This window comes from Protopterus annectens, chromosome 5.part0 (assembly GCF_019279795.1).
Source record: "Protopterus annectens isolate FY-2018-M chromosome 5.part0, PAN1.0, whole genome shotgun sequence".
Classification (NCBI taxonomy): Eukaryota; Metazoa; Chordata; order Ceratodontiformes; family Protopteridae; genus Protopterus; species Protopterus annectens.
Window position 1 is genome coordinate 760,134,211 of NC_056735.1, and position 21,829 is coordinate 760,156,039.

Genomic DNA, 21,829 nt, shown 5'->3' on the forward strand with positions numbered 1-21,829 from the left:
TTCCTCTTGCACTGCCTCTTCCTTGGGGGATCTCCTGCAGGGTCAGGAGAGACCGCGGAAGAGGAGGAAATTGCCAATGGGGAATCTTGAGGAGTTGGCTCTCTGCGGTGTGGAACAAGGGGGTGAGTAGAAATCACCGCAGGCACTGTAGATTGAGGGGCTGAAGGAGCTGACTGTGGGGCAGAACCTGGTGCTAGCACGCTCCGCATGACCTCGAAGGCACCTCTGTCAGGCAAGGCCAGAGGCCCTCGCTCCGAAGAGACAAGGACCTCCCCCGGCACCGACAGAGACGGCTCCGAAGCCGATGTCGGAGCCGAACTCACCAGCGCCGAAGCTCCGAGAGGGAGAGCGGGGTCGGACAAGGGTCCGATGCCACTCGCCCCCTCGGAGCCGACGAGGGAAGCTCGGCGCCGAGATCCCTCCAAAGAGGAGATCGGAGCAGACGACGGAACCGAAATGGAAGGTATCGGATCCGACGCACCGACAGTCATGGCTCCGACAAGCCTTGGCTCCGAACTCGAAGGAGGCGGAGGAGGAATGTATTGGGGAACGGGAATAGCCACTGACTGGTTGAGTCGGGCTATGCAGCATTTGGGCCAGTGCCTCGGACTTAAGAAGTCTACTCACCACCCTCTGCAAATCATGGTCTGATAATCTGGAAGACCGAGAGGAATGAGTTTTGTGACTTCGCTCCGAAGGAGAGGGGATCCTGGCGCCGAGTGCACGGATCCGATAGAGGGGGACCTGGACCTCTTTCTCGAATGTGGCTCCGATAAGGGTATCGGAGCCGACAAAGTCTTATCAGCCTCGGCTCCAGCCGGAGCCGAGGTAACAGTATGAGGCTTAGAAACATCGGCTCCGGCCGGAGCCGATGTTGAAGCCTGCTTAGACTTCTCAGCAGTCGACTCAGGAGCAGGAGCCGACTGCTTGGAAGTTTTTGAAGGCTTCCCCGACACAGACTGAGTCGGGGGGCCTTCAGGCTTTAATAAGCCCCGCAAGATGAGCTTATTCTTGCGTTCCTGCAGGACTCTAGGGCTAAAACCATGACAAAAAGCACAAGAGTCCTGCAGGTGCAAAGGCCCCAGGCAATACACACAAGAAGTGTGACCGTCTGTCAGAGACATTTTCTGACAGCACGAGTCACACTTCTTGAAGCCTGAGACCTTGTCTTTAGACATTGTAAAAGTAAGAGAGGCTAACACACACACACAATCCAGACACTCTCAACAGAAAAATTATTAAAATAAAATATTACTGTAAACACAGAAACACACACACACAAGCCCCTACAACACTAATCTAATAAGGGACTAGGGTGAGGGAAGGCCTAGAACAAGGGTAAAAGGGGAAGGGTTCGACAGATAGGGGTCGATATAACTAAGAATTAGAATTAAACTATAGAATAAATATTAGAACTAAAAAGGGGGGTTAATAGCAGTACCTAAAGGTAAAATTTGACTAACCTGCCTGAGCCGGTAGAAAAGCGCACCTCGTCAGCTATAGCGGCAAACGAGATCTGAGTAGTTACCGCCTAGCATTGTGGGATATAGGGGAGCCTCAAGCCGGTGGAATTAGCTCTCGAGCTTTAGTATTGGCCGAGTCGGAGCCGAGGATCGGCTCCAAACCCATCCAGCAAGAATGAAGGCGAGATTGACAACTTAACATTGTACCTTTACCAAACAAAAAGGAAGTCAGGGGCCTGAGCATGTGGACTGACAATTCTATCTCCTTTGATGGTCATGTGGCAACTGTTGTCAGAAAATTCTTCTACTTAGCACAACTATTAGCCAAATATATTTCCTCTACATCTAGGGATGTTACTGTCCCCCATATTCAACACTGATCATACCCATTACAGAGTGCAATGCTCCATTCAGTATATAGCCCACATGACACTGCAACAAATTTGAAAAGCTCAAGAAACTGACAGCCTTGCGCCTGTATTCTGCGTCTTACAGACTCTTGAGGCTTGCGCTGGGCCTTGCTAACCACACCATCAGAAATATGGTGATTACCACCCATCCATTATCTCAGTAAGAAAAACAGCTCAGCTAACAATAGAACCAGAGACTTGAAGCCTCATCAGCAGATGATGGAGAGCTAGATCCATCACCCAGCACCTTCCTCTTCTCTAAAATAAACTTCCTCTGCAGGTTAAACAACGTGATTCTATATCTTCCTTCAATTTAAACCTAGACAACTGGACAGGTGTTCTCAAATTTATCCTGGGATTAACTGGTTTCTCCCTACTTGAGAAAGGAGATACAGCCTCAGAGTGGGTATAGGCAAGGAATATATGTTAATTAGACAAAAACAGCCTTGGTACTCCTATGAATCTACCCAGGTCTACAGTTGGCTGTAGAATGCTAGGACATTAAGCACTACACATACCTTGTTTTCCAGATGGATAGGAATACAATGAATTCCCCATGATATAGCCTATTGGTGAAACATGTCTATCAGACTCTTCTTTATATTACAATGGTCAATTAATTCTGGTGTTACCCTTTGCCTAAAATCTTACTACTGTCACAACCTAACATAACATGAAAGTAGGAGTGGACCAGTACTGGCGACAATAATAAAAAAGTGTTGCAGAGCTACTCCTATCTTTTTGTCAATATGCCTGCCTCTAATTTCATGCATGCTGTGCATCTTTATACAGAAATGTACCAATACTGCAAGCGTGACTTTGAACTGGGATACTGTTTTTGACTGCCTATACTTGCTTCTCATTAGTGCGGCATTAGGATGTGGGACTTCACTTAAATCTCTTTATGCAGTTATTTGCAAATGTTACATAATGCACAGTGTGAGCCACTGTGTCTCTTCACATTTTGTGCCTCTGAATCACCCACACACGGAGTGCATCCGTCAATCATGTAGGCTGCTACTACATGCTATACAACTGGCTATCTATTCCAGTTTCTGACTGCACTCCTAGAAGGGTTGTTTTCAATACTGTAGAAACTTTCCTTATGTAGAGATGCCTCTTGCCTAACTCGGGCATGATAATGTGTTTCTGTCTTCAGAGATCCCAAAAAGCAAACATCAGATAAACAACATATGCATATGTAAATACATACATACATGACTAATACATAATTTTATACTATTTTAGTAGAATGAGTGGTGCATCTGTTGGTTTCACTACTGGATTCTTTTGGAGGTTTGCCTTATGGGCTTTTGAACAGAGTTAGCTGAGTCATACTGTTCATACAGCTTATCATGATCTGACCAAAGCATTCAATACCATCTCTAATGCCAGGACATCATAATACTGACATATATGACTCATGTCATGCATTCCTCAATGTGGGGCTGTTGGAATAATGGAGTAAGACAGACGAAAAAGAGAAAAAATGTTAAATATTTACCTCTGTTGAAAAGTGATGAATCACTGCTATTGAAATGCAAGCATCACAAACATTACTCCGTATAGGTACGGACATGGCATCACAAACAAAGGCCTGGAATCCTCTTTCTCCACAAATATCCACAAGGTTTTTGCTACGATCACAGCCAACCTGTAAATAAATAAACAAATTCATTGTTCTTCAACAAATAATACATTTAAAAATCATTATCCTATAACCACACAGCTGAGATGGCTTACTGGTAACTTGTTGTGGCTATGTTGTGCAGGGTCCTGGGTCCAAGTCTTGCAAGTGCTGGTAATGGTTTAATCTAGCCAGGGTATTCCTGCATCTGTTATTGTCTGTTTTATCAGCCTCAACAAAAAGTTGAGATTCCACATCAACTCCTCTAAAGCTAGCTATGAAAACAGAATTGAAGCAGACAGTAAAGACAACCACAAGGCCTTCTATAGTTATGTAAAGAATCTCCACGGCAATACCCAGATTTGCTCGGAGTTGTTGCACAATGGAACCCTCCTATACTGAGCCAACAGATATTGCCAACATACTGGCTGACAAATTCAGTGCCAACTTTACCACTCTCTCCCCCACCAATGGACCAATCACAATATCGGTAGACTGCCAGGCACCCAATATTACTGCTTCACAGGTTAAAACAGCACTGTCCAAGGCCAATAATACAGCTTCTATGGGATGTGACGATATCCCTGGCTGTGTTCTACATGAACTACAGAGTGAACTGGCACCTCACCTGTGTGCCCTGTTCAATCACAGACTCACCTCAGGCTTTGTTCCTAGCAAATGGCACACTGCTACAGTCATCCTGCTCCACAAAGGAGGAGCGACTACAGACCCTGGGAACTATCGCCCCATTAGCCTGACAAGTCTGATATGCAAAGCTATGGAACGCATCATCATGGACCTAATAAACAAAGATACAGGGAACCCCCCAAACTCTGGATCCCACACAGTTTAGTTTTGTGAAGGGTAGATCATGCCTGCTCAACCTGGTCGACTTCTTTGAGTCAGTCACCAGAGCTGTGGATGAAGGCAAGGTGGTTCATACAGCCTACTTTGATCTGGACAAGGCCTCTGATTCCATTTCCCACTCAGGGATCATAGAAAAACTCACTAAGCTAGGCATCAACCCCTATATCACTAGGTAGGTTGCAAACTGGCTCACAGATAGAACCCACAGTGTGAAAGTAGCTGACTCCAAGTCAGTCCATCGACCAGTCAGGAGTGGAGTTCCACAGGATTCGGTCCTGGGTCCTCTCCTGTTTGGTATCTACTTCTCTGAAGTCTAGACCAACATGAAGGGACTCTGGCGGACAAAGTTTGCAGACGATTGCAAGTTGGGAGCCATAATTACCTCCTCAAGTGATGTTGACATCCTACAAAAAGGCCTCACTGAGACCAATGACTGGTGTCAGAACCATGGCCTTAAGCTCAATGCCAATAAATGTGTTGTTGTCCCCTTTGGGAAAAACCCAGTTCCCATGAATTACCACATCGATGGTAGTCCACTGAACACAGAAGGCGTCATAAGAGATCTAGAAACACAGGTTGGCAACCTCTCTTTTGACCACCACATTGCCAATGTGGTCAGAAAGTCCTTCTATGTGGCACATCTCATTACTAAGGGTTTTGCATCCAGGAAGAAAGAAGTCATTGTCCTCCTCTACTCTTCCCTCATTAGGCCAATCATCGAGTACAATGCCACATTTGGCATGCACCTCACTAGATACCTACAAGTGGAGAGGCCACTAAAATACCTCACAAAGAGGATGTCAGGCCTTAAACACTTGTCCCATATGGACAGACTCAAAAACTCCAACTATTCTCTGTCCCATATCGCCTACTTAAAGGCGATTTCTGCTGGACTTACAAAGCCATGTCTGACCCAGCTCTGTTAAAAATGCTACATCTAAAGAAATCCCAATCCCTCCGCACTACATGCTCCAGAGACCTTAACCTCATTACCACAATCAACGGAACAAGCTGGAGGGACAGGTTCTTAACCCAGAGACTGCCCATGCTATGGAATAGACTTCCCATACATGTCAAATGGAGCGCCTCACTGGCCGTCTTCAAGAGAAATCTTGATGAGTGGATGGGAAATAGAAAATTCACCCCAGGGATCACTCCAGTGGCTCTACTTGACTGAGGCACTGGGAACTAAGATTGGGTGGCACAATGCCAGGGTAATCCTATGGGCTAGACTTGTAAAGGCTCCAGGGCCATTAGCCTAGTACACACATATGAACCTACAATATTCACAACTGACACAAAACAAAAAATAGAGTACCAATAAGGAATATGACCTCTAAACCATGAACAGTAAAGCTAGCACACAGCTTATATGTATATATTTACAAAAGTAAATATATGTAATCAATAGCATACCTAGAGCAGGGAGAGAGGGGCAACTGCCCCTGGCAAAAAGTGCTGGGGTTGCGGTCAGCCAATCCCAATATCTTTTAAAAGCCATTATTGCATTTGCAGTCAAACCTGGGTGCTGTAACACTCTGCATGTGGTCTAAACTGTATCAAATGCTTGCTACATTACAGCAAACAGTTTGCTAGAGTTTAAACGTTAGCAAAAAATATTTTCTTTTAACTAAAAATTGAGTTCTGCAGTGCTCTGTGCAGGGAGGGTATAAACTGTAGCAACTTTGTGCTACATTTGTAACAAGCAATATGCAACAGTTTATAAGAAGAAATTCTTATTTATCAAGTTTAATAAAAGGGAGGAGGGTCGGGCGAAGGAAATAAAAATGGGACATACATGGCTGAGCAAGTGGGTGTGTGTGTGTCATGCATCAGGTCAACTGGTTGGTGTGGCAAAAGAAGGAAAGCCCATTATTATGCTCTTAAATGAAGAGCAGGAGTGAGTGGATCTGTAACAGGCCGATCACTAGATGAGCTTAATACAGATACAGTAAAGTGCTTAAATAATTATTTTTTTTTTTTTTTGCTGTTCACCTGAAGAGCTGAGGGGGGTGGGGCACTGGTTTATGGTACCAGCACAGGACGCTGATATATATATATATATATATATATATATATATATATATGCATACACACACACACACACACACACACACACACACACACACACACACACAAAATGGGTACTTTTTGTATGTCTGAGAGTCACTTGGTTGACATAAGGATGGATGATCTCATTTTACTGAATGTTCTTTTATCTATTTGGTCCGCAGAGAGGAGAGGACTTGTACCCCTCAGCAGGACCCATGTTAAAGTCTGTTTAGATAATTTTGGACTGTGTTCTGCATGGAGGACAGGTCTTTCTCCTATGCAGGATACATGTTTTTGCCCACTGCTGTGTTTCAATACAATGAATGCTGATGCAGCTGGCTCAATCACTCAGTAGTCAAACATAACTTTGACTAAAGAGACTGTAATTAACACTGACGTGCAGAAACATTAATACAGTAGTGGTAGTCCACACCTGCTTTAATTAGCAGTACAAGGTTGTACTCTGCATGTACTGCAGTAGTGCATCCTAGTGTACTGAACTGCTGGGTAAATTAACAAGTATAGCAATTCACAGATACCCATATTGAGTAAGTTACTAAAAGAGTAATGCACAAAACGCATTAGTGTATAAAGCAAGTTAACTACTAATACCTATGCATTTCAACAGAAAAGAATCTACACAGCATGAAGAGGGGCAGCTTCACCCTGCTCAGACTGCCACTGCATATAAGTAATACAGCAAAGTGTAAGGGAATGATACTCTGTGCATGTCCATTTGGCTGTGTGAGTGAGGGGGGTATAGGGAATGTGAGTGAGTGGGTCCTATCACTGTGTGTGCTTGACTGCTAATTGTGCATGTATTTATTTTAAGTGTGTATTTGTGGTGGCTGTACATTGCCTGATGTGACCTGTGGCTGCTATGGATGCAGAGACAGTAAAAACAGTGAGACTGCTCTAAGAAACATTCTGTCAGACAAACAAAATGGTAAGGATATCCCAAGCAGGCCAGAGGAGAAAAAATGGAGAAGGATGGTGGTTGCTAGTAGTGCAACAGTGATCAATCTAATGTTATGGTAAATAAAGTACACAACAGTACTATATTCTTTATTAGGTCACTGTTGCAGTAGCTAATACAACATGGGACAATTGCCAAAGCTCAGGAATACTGGGTGGATGGAGAAGGACCAGAATCTAGATTCTCCTGTAGAACAGCTCCAGAAAATTCATCTCTGGCTCTGTAAACAGAATCCAACTTTTAGTGTGTGAACAGAGGACCAAGTAGTTGCTTTTAGAATAAATCCAGAAGGCCTCAGAAGTGGCTACTGCTCTAGTGTAATGAGCCCTGACATTCTGAGTGGGATTTTTGTAATGGTTAGAGTAACAAAACTGAATAGCAAGTGGCAGTCCTTTATATATATATATATATATATATATATATATATATATATATATATATATATATATGTATATATATGTATATATATATATATATATATATATATATATATGGGATCTGTACAGATGCTCGACTGCATCTTTCACCGAATTCTGATTTGTCAAGCATACTTGTGCAAAAGTGCTGCTCACCGAAGCAACACTTTCGCGTAAGTATGCTTGTTGTACCGGTCGTACTATGGTGCAGTAAGGGAAAATTCCCTTTTCCTCACTAGTGCGACCTTGGAGTGAAAATATTAAGGTAGGGGGGTGTGGGGAGGGGTGCAGGGGGGCTTGCCCCCTGCATTCAAGTAGAATTTGCGTTTTTTTTTTTTTAACATACTTTAACAAAAGCACTTTCGTTAAAGTGTTTTCGGTGGTAATGGATTCGGGAGATTGGTCTTTTGATCAAACGTCCGGGATTTTGGTCTTTTGATCAAAAGTCCTAGATTCATATTATATATATATTGGATAGGATTAGGAATCAGTATATTAGAGTCTCAGCTCATGTCGGACAGTTTGGAGATAAAGCAAGAGAGTCGAGATTGCGTTGGTTTGGACATGTGCTGAGGAAGGATGATGGGTATATTGGGAAAAAGATGCTAAGGATGGAGCTGCCAGGTAAGAGGAAAAGAGGAAGGCCTAAGATAAGGTTTATGGACGTGGTGAGAGAGGACATGCAGGCGGTTGGTGTGACAGAGCAAGATGCAGAGGATAGGAAGAAATGGAAAGAGATGATCCACTGTGGCGACCCCTAACGGGAAAAGCCGAAAGATGATGATGATGATGATATGCATATGTATATATATATATATATATATATATATATATATATGTGTGTGTGTGCTTAAGTATGTATGTCCTACTTGGTGACCACATAGGTGGGTTGGTCTACTGACCCTTTTCAGACAAAAATGGATTGCTTAGAAACTGTCTGTCCTTTCTTTTTACCCTCACAGGATGCAAAGAGTTGATTAGAGTTTCTAAAATCCTTAATTTTGCACAAAACAATATCTTTGCTGTCTACGGACATCTACAGTATGAAGAATCCACTTTCCCTTACTTTTAGTATCAGGATATACCATAGGGATTTCAGCAGTCTATTTGAGGGTAAATAAAGATGCAACTTTAAGCATAAAGGAAGAGTTAGTTCTGAATGTCGCCATATCCCTGTGAAAAATCAAAAAGTCTGTAATTCTTATACCTGTGCAGCTGACGTCAAAGCAACGAGCAAGCCAAGTAATGCATTACAGAGAAGTACTGGCTACAGATTCAAAAGGAGATAGGTTTAATTTCTCTAAAACAAAATTCAGGCCCCAAGAAGGCACCACACTTTTCCTTTAAAAATGGTTTAACTTGAGACAAACAAAAAAAGAACCAGTGGCAGAGTGATTATGTAGTACATGCAAAGGCTGACTTGAGTAATTCACACAGATACCACTAGTGCCACTCTTGTAGGCCACGGTGGTACAGCAGTTAGTGTTGTCGCCTCACAGCAAGAGGTTCTCCTATGCGATTCTCGGCTGGAGCACCTTCTGTGTGGAGTCTGCATGTCCTCCCCATGGTCGAGTAATACTAAAGAGATACAGGTAGGTGCGAGTGTGAATGGGCGTGCCTTTGTTGAAGGTTGGGCATCGGGCTGGCAACTCGGCACCGTAAAAATCCACTGCTAATCATGAGCAGACTGGAGTTCCACTGTGGTGACCCCTAACCGGGAAAAACCGAAAGACCACTAGTGCCCCTCTTGACATGGATCCTGTTCTCTATTCTGGTACCAACTAGCACACCCTTCCATTTTGGCTCAGTAAGAATTTCTGGTAGCATATTGTCATCTTTTTTTTGCCTCCTTCAACACCAGTTGTTTGTCCTCAGAGAAAAAGTGCTTAAAAGGGATTAAAAGCCTATCTTCAGCACGGTTAGACTAAGGTTTTGAATGCTGAGATGAACCAAAACTCCATTATTCTGTGGGAGAAAATCCACACTCTGAAGAGATTTTTGATAAATGCCCTGGCCAGTTGCATGAGAGGGGAGAATTGATATTGTCTGGGCCATAATGGAGTCACCACATGACATATTTGGTAATTCCCTCCTGATCTTTTGAAGGAGTTTGGATATTAATGAAAATGAAGGAAAAGCCTAAAAGACCATCACCATTCAGGAGACTGAGAATGCATCTGTTTCTAGGCCTTTTTGCAGGGTGTCCTGGAAAAAAATGTTTTAGTTGTCTGTTTAGATAGGAGGCAAACAGATCTACACTGGTAGATATGTACAGGAAGACCTCTGGGTCTATCATCTACTCATGAGGGCCATTCCTGGATTACTTCAAATAGTCTGCTACTGTATTTTGCTCTGATAAAGCAGATGCTTCCTGAAGGATTAAGTTGTGTTGAATTAATATATCCCACAGACTCAATGGTAGCTTGAGAAAGGGGTATATGATTTTGTCTCCTCCCAATTAGTTTAAATATTGCATTACCGTGTTGTCGCTGTTATCACTAACAGAGATATTGGAGTCCAAAGCTGTTTATAGTTTCCAGGGCATTTAGAAGGGCCATCATTACCTTCAGATATATGCACTTATGTCTGTATCTGAAATGTGGCCACCAAATTCATGAGAAACTGTTCCCCAAGCAAAATCTGATGAGTCTGTGTTCCCTTACTGACAGGGGATGGGGAGAGGGAAGGGGGTCCACCAATGGAGCTTTGTCTTCAAAAACTGAGTACGGGAATTAGAAAGAATAGAGGATGAAGATGCTGGGCCCAGAGAGATTTGAGGAGCCACTGAATTTTTCTCATGTGTAGTCTGGCAAAGGGAATCATGAAGACAGTGGAGGTTATGAATCCAAAAATTGACAGAAATTATGTTACAGGTGATTTTTTTTTTTTTTACAAAGACTGAGAAAGTGAGGATAGTGAAAAAAAAATAAAACTTTTTTTCTGGAGGAAGAGGTGTCATCAGTGAGGTATCTAGAACATACTCTAGGAAAACTATCCTGTGAGAAGGAAACAAGGATGCCTTTTTAAATTTGGTTTGAAGCCCAACCTATTGACAAGATTCTTGGTGAACTGTAGAGAAACCAGTGTGTCTTGTCAGGTAGATGCTGAGATCAGGTGACTGTCCAAGTAAGGTATATATGTGTACGCCATGATGTCTTCAATGAAAAATGACGAGAGTAAAGTATTTGGGAAAGACTCTTGGGGGTGGAAGGGAGAAAGAAGCTCAAAGAATAAATCTCAAATTGCAATCCCAAAGCAAAGACCTCAAAATATTTTCTTATGTGAATATAGGCATCTTTCAGATCTTGGGTTACCAGGAAAGTATTGTTTGACAAAAATGGGAAAGAGGGATTGCAGAGTCAATATTCTGAATTTTGGGATGTGAAAAAAAAGTGTTCAGTTTGGAAAGAACTAAAATGGGCCTCCTAGTGTCTTCCTTTCTGGAAACAGAAAAAGTCTGGAATAAAAGCCTTTCCTCACTGGGAAGGTGGGTCTGGCTCTACAATTCCCATTGAGAGTTCTGAAATGATATGAGGCAAGAGGTGCATTTTGGTCTCTTAGAGACTGAATTATTCCAGAGGGAATGGGAAGGAATGTTCACTGGATCCTGTACCCAAGCCCAATAATATTTGCACCTAAGAATTTGATACTACTGATTTCCAAACTAGAAGCCAAAGGGAAAGATTGCTTACAATTCTGAGGGGAAGGCTGGGATGGGAAGAGGAAGGGGAGATGGAAGGGAAACATAATTATAGATTTTTCTTTTGTAAAGAGGATCCCTGAGCCCCATCCCTTCCTTTTAGTGTCTCCCTGCTATTTTTGTTAGTGTTGCTTGTAAGACTTCCGCCAGCCTGATTTAAAGGGCTTTCAAAAAGGGCTCTGGGTTGGAAGGGTAGTTTCTTTGGAATTTTGGAATGGCTGGCAATTTATTTTACATTTGTTTACCAGGAAAGTCCAACTGGGTAGGAATCCTGTTTTCAATGGAGTCCCAGGGAGAAAAGCTCCTCTATATAACATCTAATAATGCATACAACACATATAGCAGTACAGCAATATAGCAGCAAACAGTTACTGATTATGATCTAAACTATAACACATCTAGCACTAATTACATCTATTAATACGTATAACATATAACGGCACAGGAAAACAGCAGCAAATAGATACCAACTTACTATGAGCTAAACTATAGTAAACCTAGTAGCAATTACAGCAATAGTTAACTAACAGTACAAGATATTAAGGATTAGTAGTGAAATAAATGATATTTACGGCAAAGTAGGACTGAGTTATGAACATTAGGACTGGAATTTTCCATAGTGTGGCTGTGTATGGCTCAGTACATCAGTGTAAAAAGATGCTAATTAGAAAAGTTGATTGACTCCAGCATTAATCTGTCCCTCTTGTCCAGCTTTTTAAGTATGGCAGACGAGTTATCAAAAAAGGTCCTGTTCCAGGAAGGCATCTCAGAACAGAGTCTATATGTCTTCTCGAAAATTTTGAAGCCTTATCCAGGCATTCATGCATATGACATTTTCAGCAGCAGCAGCAGCTCTGAAGACAGCATCCGCAGCATCATAAGCACATCTGATCATTTCCTGCTAAAGGTGGATGTGTGGCATGTGAGGAAGAAACCTGAAATGACTATTGCAACAGTGATCTAATGAAGAGCATCTGAAAGTTTTTTGTATAAATACATGAATGCACATTTAAATGACAACCGCTGTTAAAATAGAAGATAAGCATATCTTATGCAGCTTCAAGGCTTAAATAATGCAGTGGACATAAAATTTCTTGTTTAATAATATTCAGTAAAATGTTCTTCTTCCTCTTTCTACTGGTTAAGCAATTAAACATCTTATTTAGTTTGCTTTATTAATCTTCTAACTACTAAAGACATTTAATAAGGCAACCTTCTTTCAATGTTTTATTAAAGTGCTTTTTGTTTCCCAAATAGAAACTTCATCAGAATACATTTTCAAACCCAGCCTACTCAGTTTATAGTAAACCCCTAATAATTAGCATAAAGCCATTAACTTGAAAAGATTCCACCCCCTTAAAGGTGTATTTACAACTACTTTAAAACTTGTGCAATAATATGCTTATAAACATGTATAAATGCATCAATATCATGAAAAAGTATATAATTATATAAAAAATGTAAAAAATGCATAACCAAATTTTACATATGAACATTACAGATAAAAGTCAGCTTTTAATCTTAAAATGGAGCTAATGAAAACTGCACAATTTAAACCTGGATAGTTGCTGGCATTAGTCCGCAGTTGCCATTTAAGCTCCTTCTGTTCTAAATAATCAGTCAAAGGACCACCTCTGTCCCCTACAATAACCTGATCAGTTATAACAAAATCTAAAATCATCTCCATCATTTTCAATAATATGTGCTGCCAAAGCATTTTTATTTTCCTTCTTTTTAATGTCATAACAATGCTGATATACCCGGCTCCTGAAGGTGTTAATGGTTTGTCCAATGTAATAACCTTGACACTGTGTGCACAAGGCTAAGTTTTAAAGTAGTTGTAAATACACCTTTAAGGGGGTGGAATCTATTCAAGTTAATGGATTTATGCTAATTATTAGGGGTTTACTATAAACTGAGTAGGCTGGGTTTGAAAATGTATTCTGATGAAGTTTCTATTTGGGAAATGAAAAGCGCTTTAATAAAACTACTTTGGAGTGGATTCTGGACTTGGTTCCTTTGTGCTTGTTATTTTTATAAGTTTCTGCGGATTTTCAACAGTTTCTTTCAATGTTTATAATAGCTATGCTTCAGTGGATGCCAAAATGTGCATCTGCAGAACAGTGTTTTAAAATTTAGAATCAATGCGGAACTGTGTTCGAAAAGACTGTAAAGTAACAGCTGATACAAACTAATACTTAAAAAAAGAAATACATTCACACAATGCACATATAAAGCACACCTGCATAATATGTTTTTAAAGAAGTTTACAGAAATATCAAATTTTGCTTAAACTAGTTAACATGGTATCCTTAATATGTAACATACAAAGCCACGGCACCTGTTTAGCACCTTTGGCTGCAGTTCATGCAAATTGTGACAATGTGCATAAATACTGCAGATGAGAGGAAAAACCTCTCAAAATGACAGATAAAACAGAAATAGAATGAAAATGCTTTACCATATAGAGTGTTGGATTTACAGCCAAGTATTTGCCATTCCCACAGCCAATATCTGCTACAATAGCTCCTTGAGGCAAAGATTTAAGAAATGTTGCTATTTTTGGCCATGGAGTATGCCTGGTGCTACTGAAGTGTCCAGCTATTTCTTCATACACTTTGTGCACATACTCTTGTTCCAGCATAAATGCTTCACTCTCACAATGAGGGACCAAAGGCACGTCTTTCTTAATGTGGTTGTCACAAACTGCTGGATATCCTGTACAAAGCAAAATTAATATTTAGTGTGCATGTCAGAAATAAAACACATATCTTAACCATGACTATTTTATAGTCCACAAATCAGAATACACATTTCTATGACTTTTAAAGCCAGAGAGTTAACAAAGACAGATGAGAACCTATAATTGCAGAATTTCCACTTTTCTTTCCTTCTCATCTCATCCTGTTGTTTTTATATATATATATATATATATATATATGCACACACACATATATATATATATATATATATATATATATATATATATATACACACACACACACATATATATATATATATATATATATATATATATATATATATACACACACACACACACACACACACACACACACACACACACACACACACACACACACACACACACACACATATATATATATATATATATATATATATATATATATATGTTATTTGGGATATAGATATATGCAATTTAGGTATGAGGTTATTTGGGATTCTTTTTTGCAGGGACAATGTTTATGGACATCAGTATGGCCAAACAATCTACTTATTATGTACTGCCAAGCTCAGAGACAGTGTGTAACATGGCATGTCTACAGCTAGTTGGTCTTGGATTTACTGGCCTGAAAATGTAAAAAAAGAAAAAGCAACAAATAATGTAGCTGAAACAATGGTATGTCTTTAAGTTCATCTACATATCTCCCCCATTAGTCTCCACTACAAGACATTTAAAGTATTACACAATGAAGACTCTAACTTGACTGGCTCTTTCTTGTATATACAGTGGATATAAAAAGTGTACACACCCCTGTTAAAATGCCAGGTTTTTGTGATATACAAAAACGAGACCACAATAAATCATTTCAAAACTTTTCCCAAGTTTAATGTGACCTATAACCTGTACAATTCAATTGAAAAGCAAACAACTCTGTTAGGGGAAAATATAAAAAATAATTAATGTACAATAAGCTGTTTGCATAAGTGTGCACATCCTTAGACTAATATTTTGTTGAAGCACCTTTTGATTTAATTACAGCATTCAGTCTTCTTGGGTAGGAGTCTATCAGCATGGCACATCTAGACTTGGCAACATTTGCCCACTCTTCCTTGCAAAAGTGCTCCAAATCTGTCAGATTGCGGGTGCATCTCTTGTGCACAGCCCTCTTCAGGTCACCCCACAAATTTTCATTTGGATTTAGGTCTGGGCCCTGGCTGGGCCATTCCAAAACTTTAATTTTCTTCTGATGAAGTCATTCTTTTGTTGATTTGGATGTTTGCTTGGGAACATTGCTGTGTTGAAAGGTGAAATTGCTCTTCATCTTCAGCTTTCTAGCAAACAGCTGAAGGTTTTGGGCCAAAAGTGACTGGTATTTGGAACTGTTCATTATTCCCTGCACCTTGACTAACGACCCAGTTCCAGCTGAAGAAAAACAACCCAAAGCATGAGACTGCCACCTCCATGCTTACTGTGGGGATGGTGTTCTTTTGGTGATGTGAAGTGTTGTTTTTGCTCCAAACATACCTTTGGGAATTGTGGCCAAAAAGTTCAACCTTGGTCTCATCAGACCATAACACATTTTCCCACATGCTTTTGGAAGTCTTGATGTATTGTTTTGCAAATTTTAGCTGGGCCTGGATGTTTTTCTGTGTAAGAAAAGGCTTCCATCTTGCAACCCTACCCCATAGTCCAGACATATGGAGAATACAGGAGATTGCTGTCACATGTAGTACACAACCAGAGAATTCTTCTAATTCATTGAAAAAGTTGATTTTGACCGGGTTGTTACCGCTGCTACAGATATTTAAAAGACATGCTTTCGATCTTGCATTCACAAGGTCAGAAATATTGCCTGCTTCTTAGTCTGAATATTCTCAACCAAATTTCAGCCTGAGGTGGCTTTATTTGGTACTCATAAATACTGTTACACTGATGATGTTCTCAGTCAGGAGTCTTGCATACTCTCTCTCTTCTTTGTAGGCAACCCTTACTGCTACAGACTCAGCAAAAATGGCCTGATAATGATTTAGGAGAACTAAAAAGCATGACCTGGAGAAAAGTATACCACTGAAGTGATCATCTTTTAAGGACCGGATTAAAATGATAAAATATTACAAGTTCTATCAGCAACCAGTTTCACAATAAAGGCAAAGTTTCTGCCTGCTTAAATCAATTCACACAGATGACAAGCTGTGCAACCCAGCCTGACCTTCTGTGAGAAAGTTGTAAGAATGTTGTAATGCAATGAGCTATGGTAGTGGCTCACTAATAAATTGTTCTTGATCAAATATGAAATTAGTGGCGACTCGAGCGATGCAGAGGGAGAAAGTCCAGACTACAACCCAGCTGACCCATGTCCGATAAGCATCTCAGATGACTAATGGAGATGTAGGAAAGAAATGAGCATGCTTGTCCTGGGTGGTAGGGTGCACAGTGATATGCTCCCTAAGGGGAGGTGTGGTCCAAAGAGAAGAGCTGCCCACAGATTCAATCAACGAGCATGGGGTAGGGAAAGGGAGTGACTAGGGTATACAACAAAAAACAGGATGAAAACACTGATGAGCTGAACCCCCATGACACCCTTATAATCCATGACTAGCCCTAGCAATACTACACTAAATCCAGGGGAGTAACACAATAGCTGGTAGACCTGGTGTGGACGTGGGCCACATAGCTGGTAGACCTGGTGTGGACGTGGGCCACTGGGACTGGGTCAGTAAAGGTAAGGTCAGAGGGGACCAAAAAAAAATTGAAATTAGTGATGCTCAAGTGAAAATTCTGAAACAGATCAGGAATTACAGCAAAAATATGTGACAAGACCTTCTCTCAGTTGAATTATCAGGATTTCATTAAGTTGGTCCTTAATACGTCCCTCTAACAATGCATTGATCTGTCCTTTAAAGCTTTTAAAACATGTCTAAAACTGATTCTTTAGATAGTCACTGCCTCTTTTAGGGTACATTCTGTCAAGCTTTTAAAAAGGGTGTAGTGACTTCATTTTTTTAAGAAAGACCCCTATTAACCTGCAAAACCTTTGCACTATCTGTAACTTGCCCATTAAGGATATAGCATTGAAAAGGTAATGACTATATTTGAGAAATGGTTATAAGCCGATTGGTTCTTGAACCCATTTCAATCTGGTTCCAAATATTTCCACATAAATGAAACCACTTTTATAGGATCATAGGAAGTTACTAGGCTAATGGCCCTGGGGCCCTTACAAGCCTAGCCATGAGTTTATCCCCAAAAAAGAAACCTCTGTCACCCTAGTCAATGAGGGACAAAGGTGGAACCCCTGTGACAAACTTTTGGTTTCCTATCCACTCATCAGGGTGGCGTTTGAAGAGGGTCAGTGAGGTATTCTGTTTGACATGTATGGGAAGTCTATTTCAGAGATGGGGCAACCTCTGGGAGACACACCTGTCTCTCCAGCAGGTTTTGTTGATGTCTCATATTAGAGTTAGGCCTTACAAGTGGGTAATGCTTGAGGAGTTAGACTTATGGATATGGAGCATCTCTAGTAGGGCAGGGTCTTATATTGCCTTGTAGGCGAGATACAGATCACCTCTGAGCAATCTGTACGATACCAAGTAAAGTGATAGTTATTTGAGCCTGTCCACATATGACAGGTGTTGGAGGCCATGGATTCTCTTTGTGAGGTATTTTGATGATTATGAATGACATTTTCAAAGAATGGGATCATAACCTTATTCTGCCCCAGTCCTTACTGATCCTCTCAGTCGACTGAATACTTTGAGCATGGAGTCTCAGTGGTGTAGTCCTTTCACTGGTCTACAGTCTAGTGCTAAGTCCTAGAGAATGGTTTTCAGGATCTTTTCCATTCATGTGAGGAGTTCCTCATTTTGGCACTGTGGTTTTTATCGTCAATATGCTGACTCCAGGCAATCATCCTGCCTCTACAGATGCTGTGGTGGAGTAAGAGATTTGTTTCTGTTGACTTGCTAACAGACATCTTCAGCTGAATTGGGTCAAATGTGCTAAGAATGAAGCCAGAAGAGACAAAACTCCTTAAACTGATGAATTCTAACCACAAATCATTTACTTCATGAATGCATCCAAACCTTGGCCTGGAAAATGCAGGTCAAAGTTTGGAGTCTATGATGTGCAGTCCTAAAGTTTTTCTTGATGAAACGGTGCTAAAATACCAAGTGTTAGATGTCTCTGGATCCTCTCTTTTATCAATAACAGGAATGAATTTAGGATGAACACTACTCTAGAATAGACTACTGAAACTCTATCTACTGCTGGCTATCAGCAGGTGATCATTGCTGACATCTGCTAATGCGTAATATGGTGGCCAGAGTTATGATGGTAATTTCATGTTATGCCCTCTACTACCTCATCTTCAGATCTTTTCCCTTCCAGTCCACTACAGGATCACCTATAATGGTTCACTTCGCATGTATAATGCACTACATGAACTTGGTCATATCTTCTTAAAGGACACGATTGATGCTTCTTACCTGACTAGGAGTCTTCATTCAAACTAGACACCTAGAACTTGTCTTGCACCTGTAGATCTTGAATTTATTTAGTTATATGGATGAATGACTGACAACTGCCCAAAGACCTTTTTCAGTTATAGCCAAGGTCAGAGGCAGGGACAAAAATAAAATACATATGAATACCTTTAGAACATGGAACAAAATTCGGCAATGGGATTCAACACTAATTACAATATATACATGTAAAGGACTGAATAAACCAAGAGATTCATAATATAAAGGAGGTATACAAAATTTCATCATTACTTTTAAACCTTGTTATTCAAAACAAGTACTTATTTAGGGGAAACAAAACAAAGCTAAAGCATGAAGTGGTCAAAACTAACCAATATCACTGAAGTATGTACAAGATAGACTGTCCTGTGTTCTTGCAAGTTTTTTAAAAACAGTAAGGTGATCAGTATTCCAGCATACCAGAAGCAATTGTAGCAAGTTTACAAAAGAACTCTCTAACAAGCCCAAAGTCTGGCCTTTGCAATACAAGTGAATCATCTCATTGTGATAAGTGAACAGTGCAGTGGGCTACATCTTTACTTAATTGCAGGGGGGAGAGTAATCCTTTAAAAGAGCAGGAAAAATAAAAGTAAGATAATGTTCTGTTATTTAGACCTTCAGTACTAAAGGGTAGTGGCAATTTCTTGGTTCAAAAAAAAAGAAAGCAATGTTGACCAACCTTATATCATGTTGTTTGGAGTAACCATATATTGAAAAGAAAAAAGAACAGTTAAAGAAAGTGTATATTCCAGCTTTGAGGAACATGAAAATTTTAATCAGAAGTACTACTAGCTTCAGCAGTAAGTAGCCTAGTCTGCAGGCCAGTTAGACATGTGAAAGGAGTCTAACTACAGATGCTTCATTACAGGATATCTACCTACTGGGACTTGCTTAACAATGTTGTTGAGAGGCCCTTTAATGATCAGTGCTGAGGTATTTGCGAGTCTTTGATAAGTGTCAGATAACAACGCATAAGTTTAATCTGCAGTTAGTTAGGCAGTATTCTCTTGTTTTCAAACCACTGCTGTGCCTCTTTAAAATCAGCCTCAAGAACCATCCATATATAAACAGCAAAGTTATTAGTCTTAGAGAATCAAGTCATCTTCATATTAGCCCAAATATGTGCACTTCCACTATGAGAAGTAAAACAGCAAATAGAATGGTACCCAAAAAAGGAGTATTCCAAATATGATTAGTTGATTTACATAGGAAAAAAAAACACAACTCAAAGAATGAATGTCCTGTTCTATAGTTACGGATCCATAAAAGTATTTCAATGAACTCAAGCTTAGCAAGTCTGCTGAATAGACAAGCACTAGGGTCCTTCACCAAATCCAACTTTAGTAAATCTGCTTGGGAGAAATGTGCAATCAACCATCTTGAAAGCCCTTTTAAAATTTTCAGGTAAATTATGTATAAAATGGCTGTTTCCCATACACTGAAGTAGGAAGTCAATAATCAGATTACCAAAGCCCTTCCTGTAGTCGTGGGATTGCCAGTTGCAAGCAGAATAATTATTACTGGTTTTTTTTCCCATAAATCAAGCTAGTAATTAGGGAAATAATAAAACTATGGGCTAAAGGCTTCGTTATAAAGAAGCCATTTTAGTGATAAGCAGGTGTATCCTGCCTTCAGATGAAGTCCATTTTCCAGTGATTTGCTAAACCTGTTTTAAAGAAAAACAGTGGTATTGTTATAACAGTTTTGTTAATTGGCTCTAATTTTTCAGATAAAATAGTTCTATGGGGCTGGTCTAAGCTGGGAGTCAGAGAAGTCATCCCCAAGTACCTATGCAGCTTCATTTTGCAGTAAATGTCATCTGCCTGGTAATAAAAGTAATGGCATTAGGAAACAAGCTGCTTTGGATTCAATGGATTCACCAAGGAGTCTTTTAATTTAAGTACATCATTAAATGATGACTAAAACAAAGACAAAGACATGTTTGTTGCTGTGATATGCTTTTGCATTTTTTTATCTCTGACATACAGGGATACTTACTAAGAGACAGTGAACTCTCTGCATGGTTATCTGTACTCTTTCAAAGGCGTCATGGTCTGTCCCTGACTTTCATTTTGGAGTTTAACTCCTTGAACAGGCAGGGAGTACTGTCACCCCTGGTTTGGCGTATACTTTCAGGAAAAACTTTATCCTGAGTACACTGTAAGATATCAATGACATGAGAAAGAGGTACATTGAGGTCTTGAGTACTGAATACTTCATTCAAACCAACAGAATGAACGTGTAAGTAATAATACAGTTTCTCATCACTTGCAAACTGAGTGTCCAGTAATGAAGACTAGGGTATCCTTAACCTTTTAAAGACAAACAGAAGTCAATGCTTAATAAATGAACTAGGAAACATACATGACACATGGCACCTTTTAGGTCTGTTTATGAATAGGAAAACCTTCACAGTAGAAATGACTTTTTGATAAGTTACATAAAAGAACAGGCTATCTATATTAATTCATGTAAATTAACATAATAGTGAAGTAGAAAATTCAGCACCGTCATTAAGCAGTACAAAGTTCTTCTTATTGCTCCAACCAAATATGTCAAAGCATTTTTAGGAGGCTGAGAAAGCAGGTTGAAGGTTTATATTTATGATAGTGATATAGTCACCGGGAAGATGATATGACTTAAATATAAAAGTTGAAAGCAGCACTGGGACAGATGTAGCTAGAGTCTGAATTTATAGAAGTGGATGCTGTTTGGTCTGGTCCTCTAACTGTTGTCAGTTATATTAGATATTTAATTAAATAGTTATAGTTAAGTAATAAATTAATTCTTCATTCTTAATAGAAATATAGTATAGATTAATTATATGATTAAGTTAAATGATTAAATTTAACAACATAACAATATTAATTAATTTGGGTAATTGAAGATTAGTTACATTGTTTTCGGACTTATTTAAACTAATGGCTAACCATCTTAGATTTCTTTAAGTTCTTAAATAAAATAAAATAGTAATCACATTTAACATGCATTAAATGATATACCTACATGATAACATGTGAAATATTACTGTAATGCTTAAAAATGATGAATATGTTAAATTCTAAATAAATTGAATATATAGATGTGCATCTTT

General features: G+C 39.8%; 1 protein-coding gene across 1 annotated transcript in view; it reads right to left on the bottom strand.

The window, feature by feature from the left end:
• ALKBH8 (alkB homolog 8, tRNA methyltransferase) overlaps positions 1-21,829 on the bottom strand; it is a 1,100,659-nt gene that overhangs the window by 80,287 nt on the left and 998,543 nt on the right. The window contains exons 9-10 of the mRNA XM_044072605.1: positions 13,973-14,229; positions 3,378-3,527 (exon numbers count right to left, since the gene is read on the bottom strand). Of these exons, the coding sequence (XP_043928540.1) occupies positions 3,378-3,527; positions 13,973-14,229 (407 nt within the window). The remainder of the gene's footprint in view (positions 1-3,377; positions 3,528-13,972; positions 14,230-21,829) is intronic.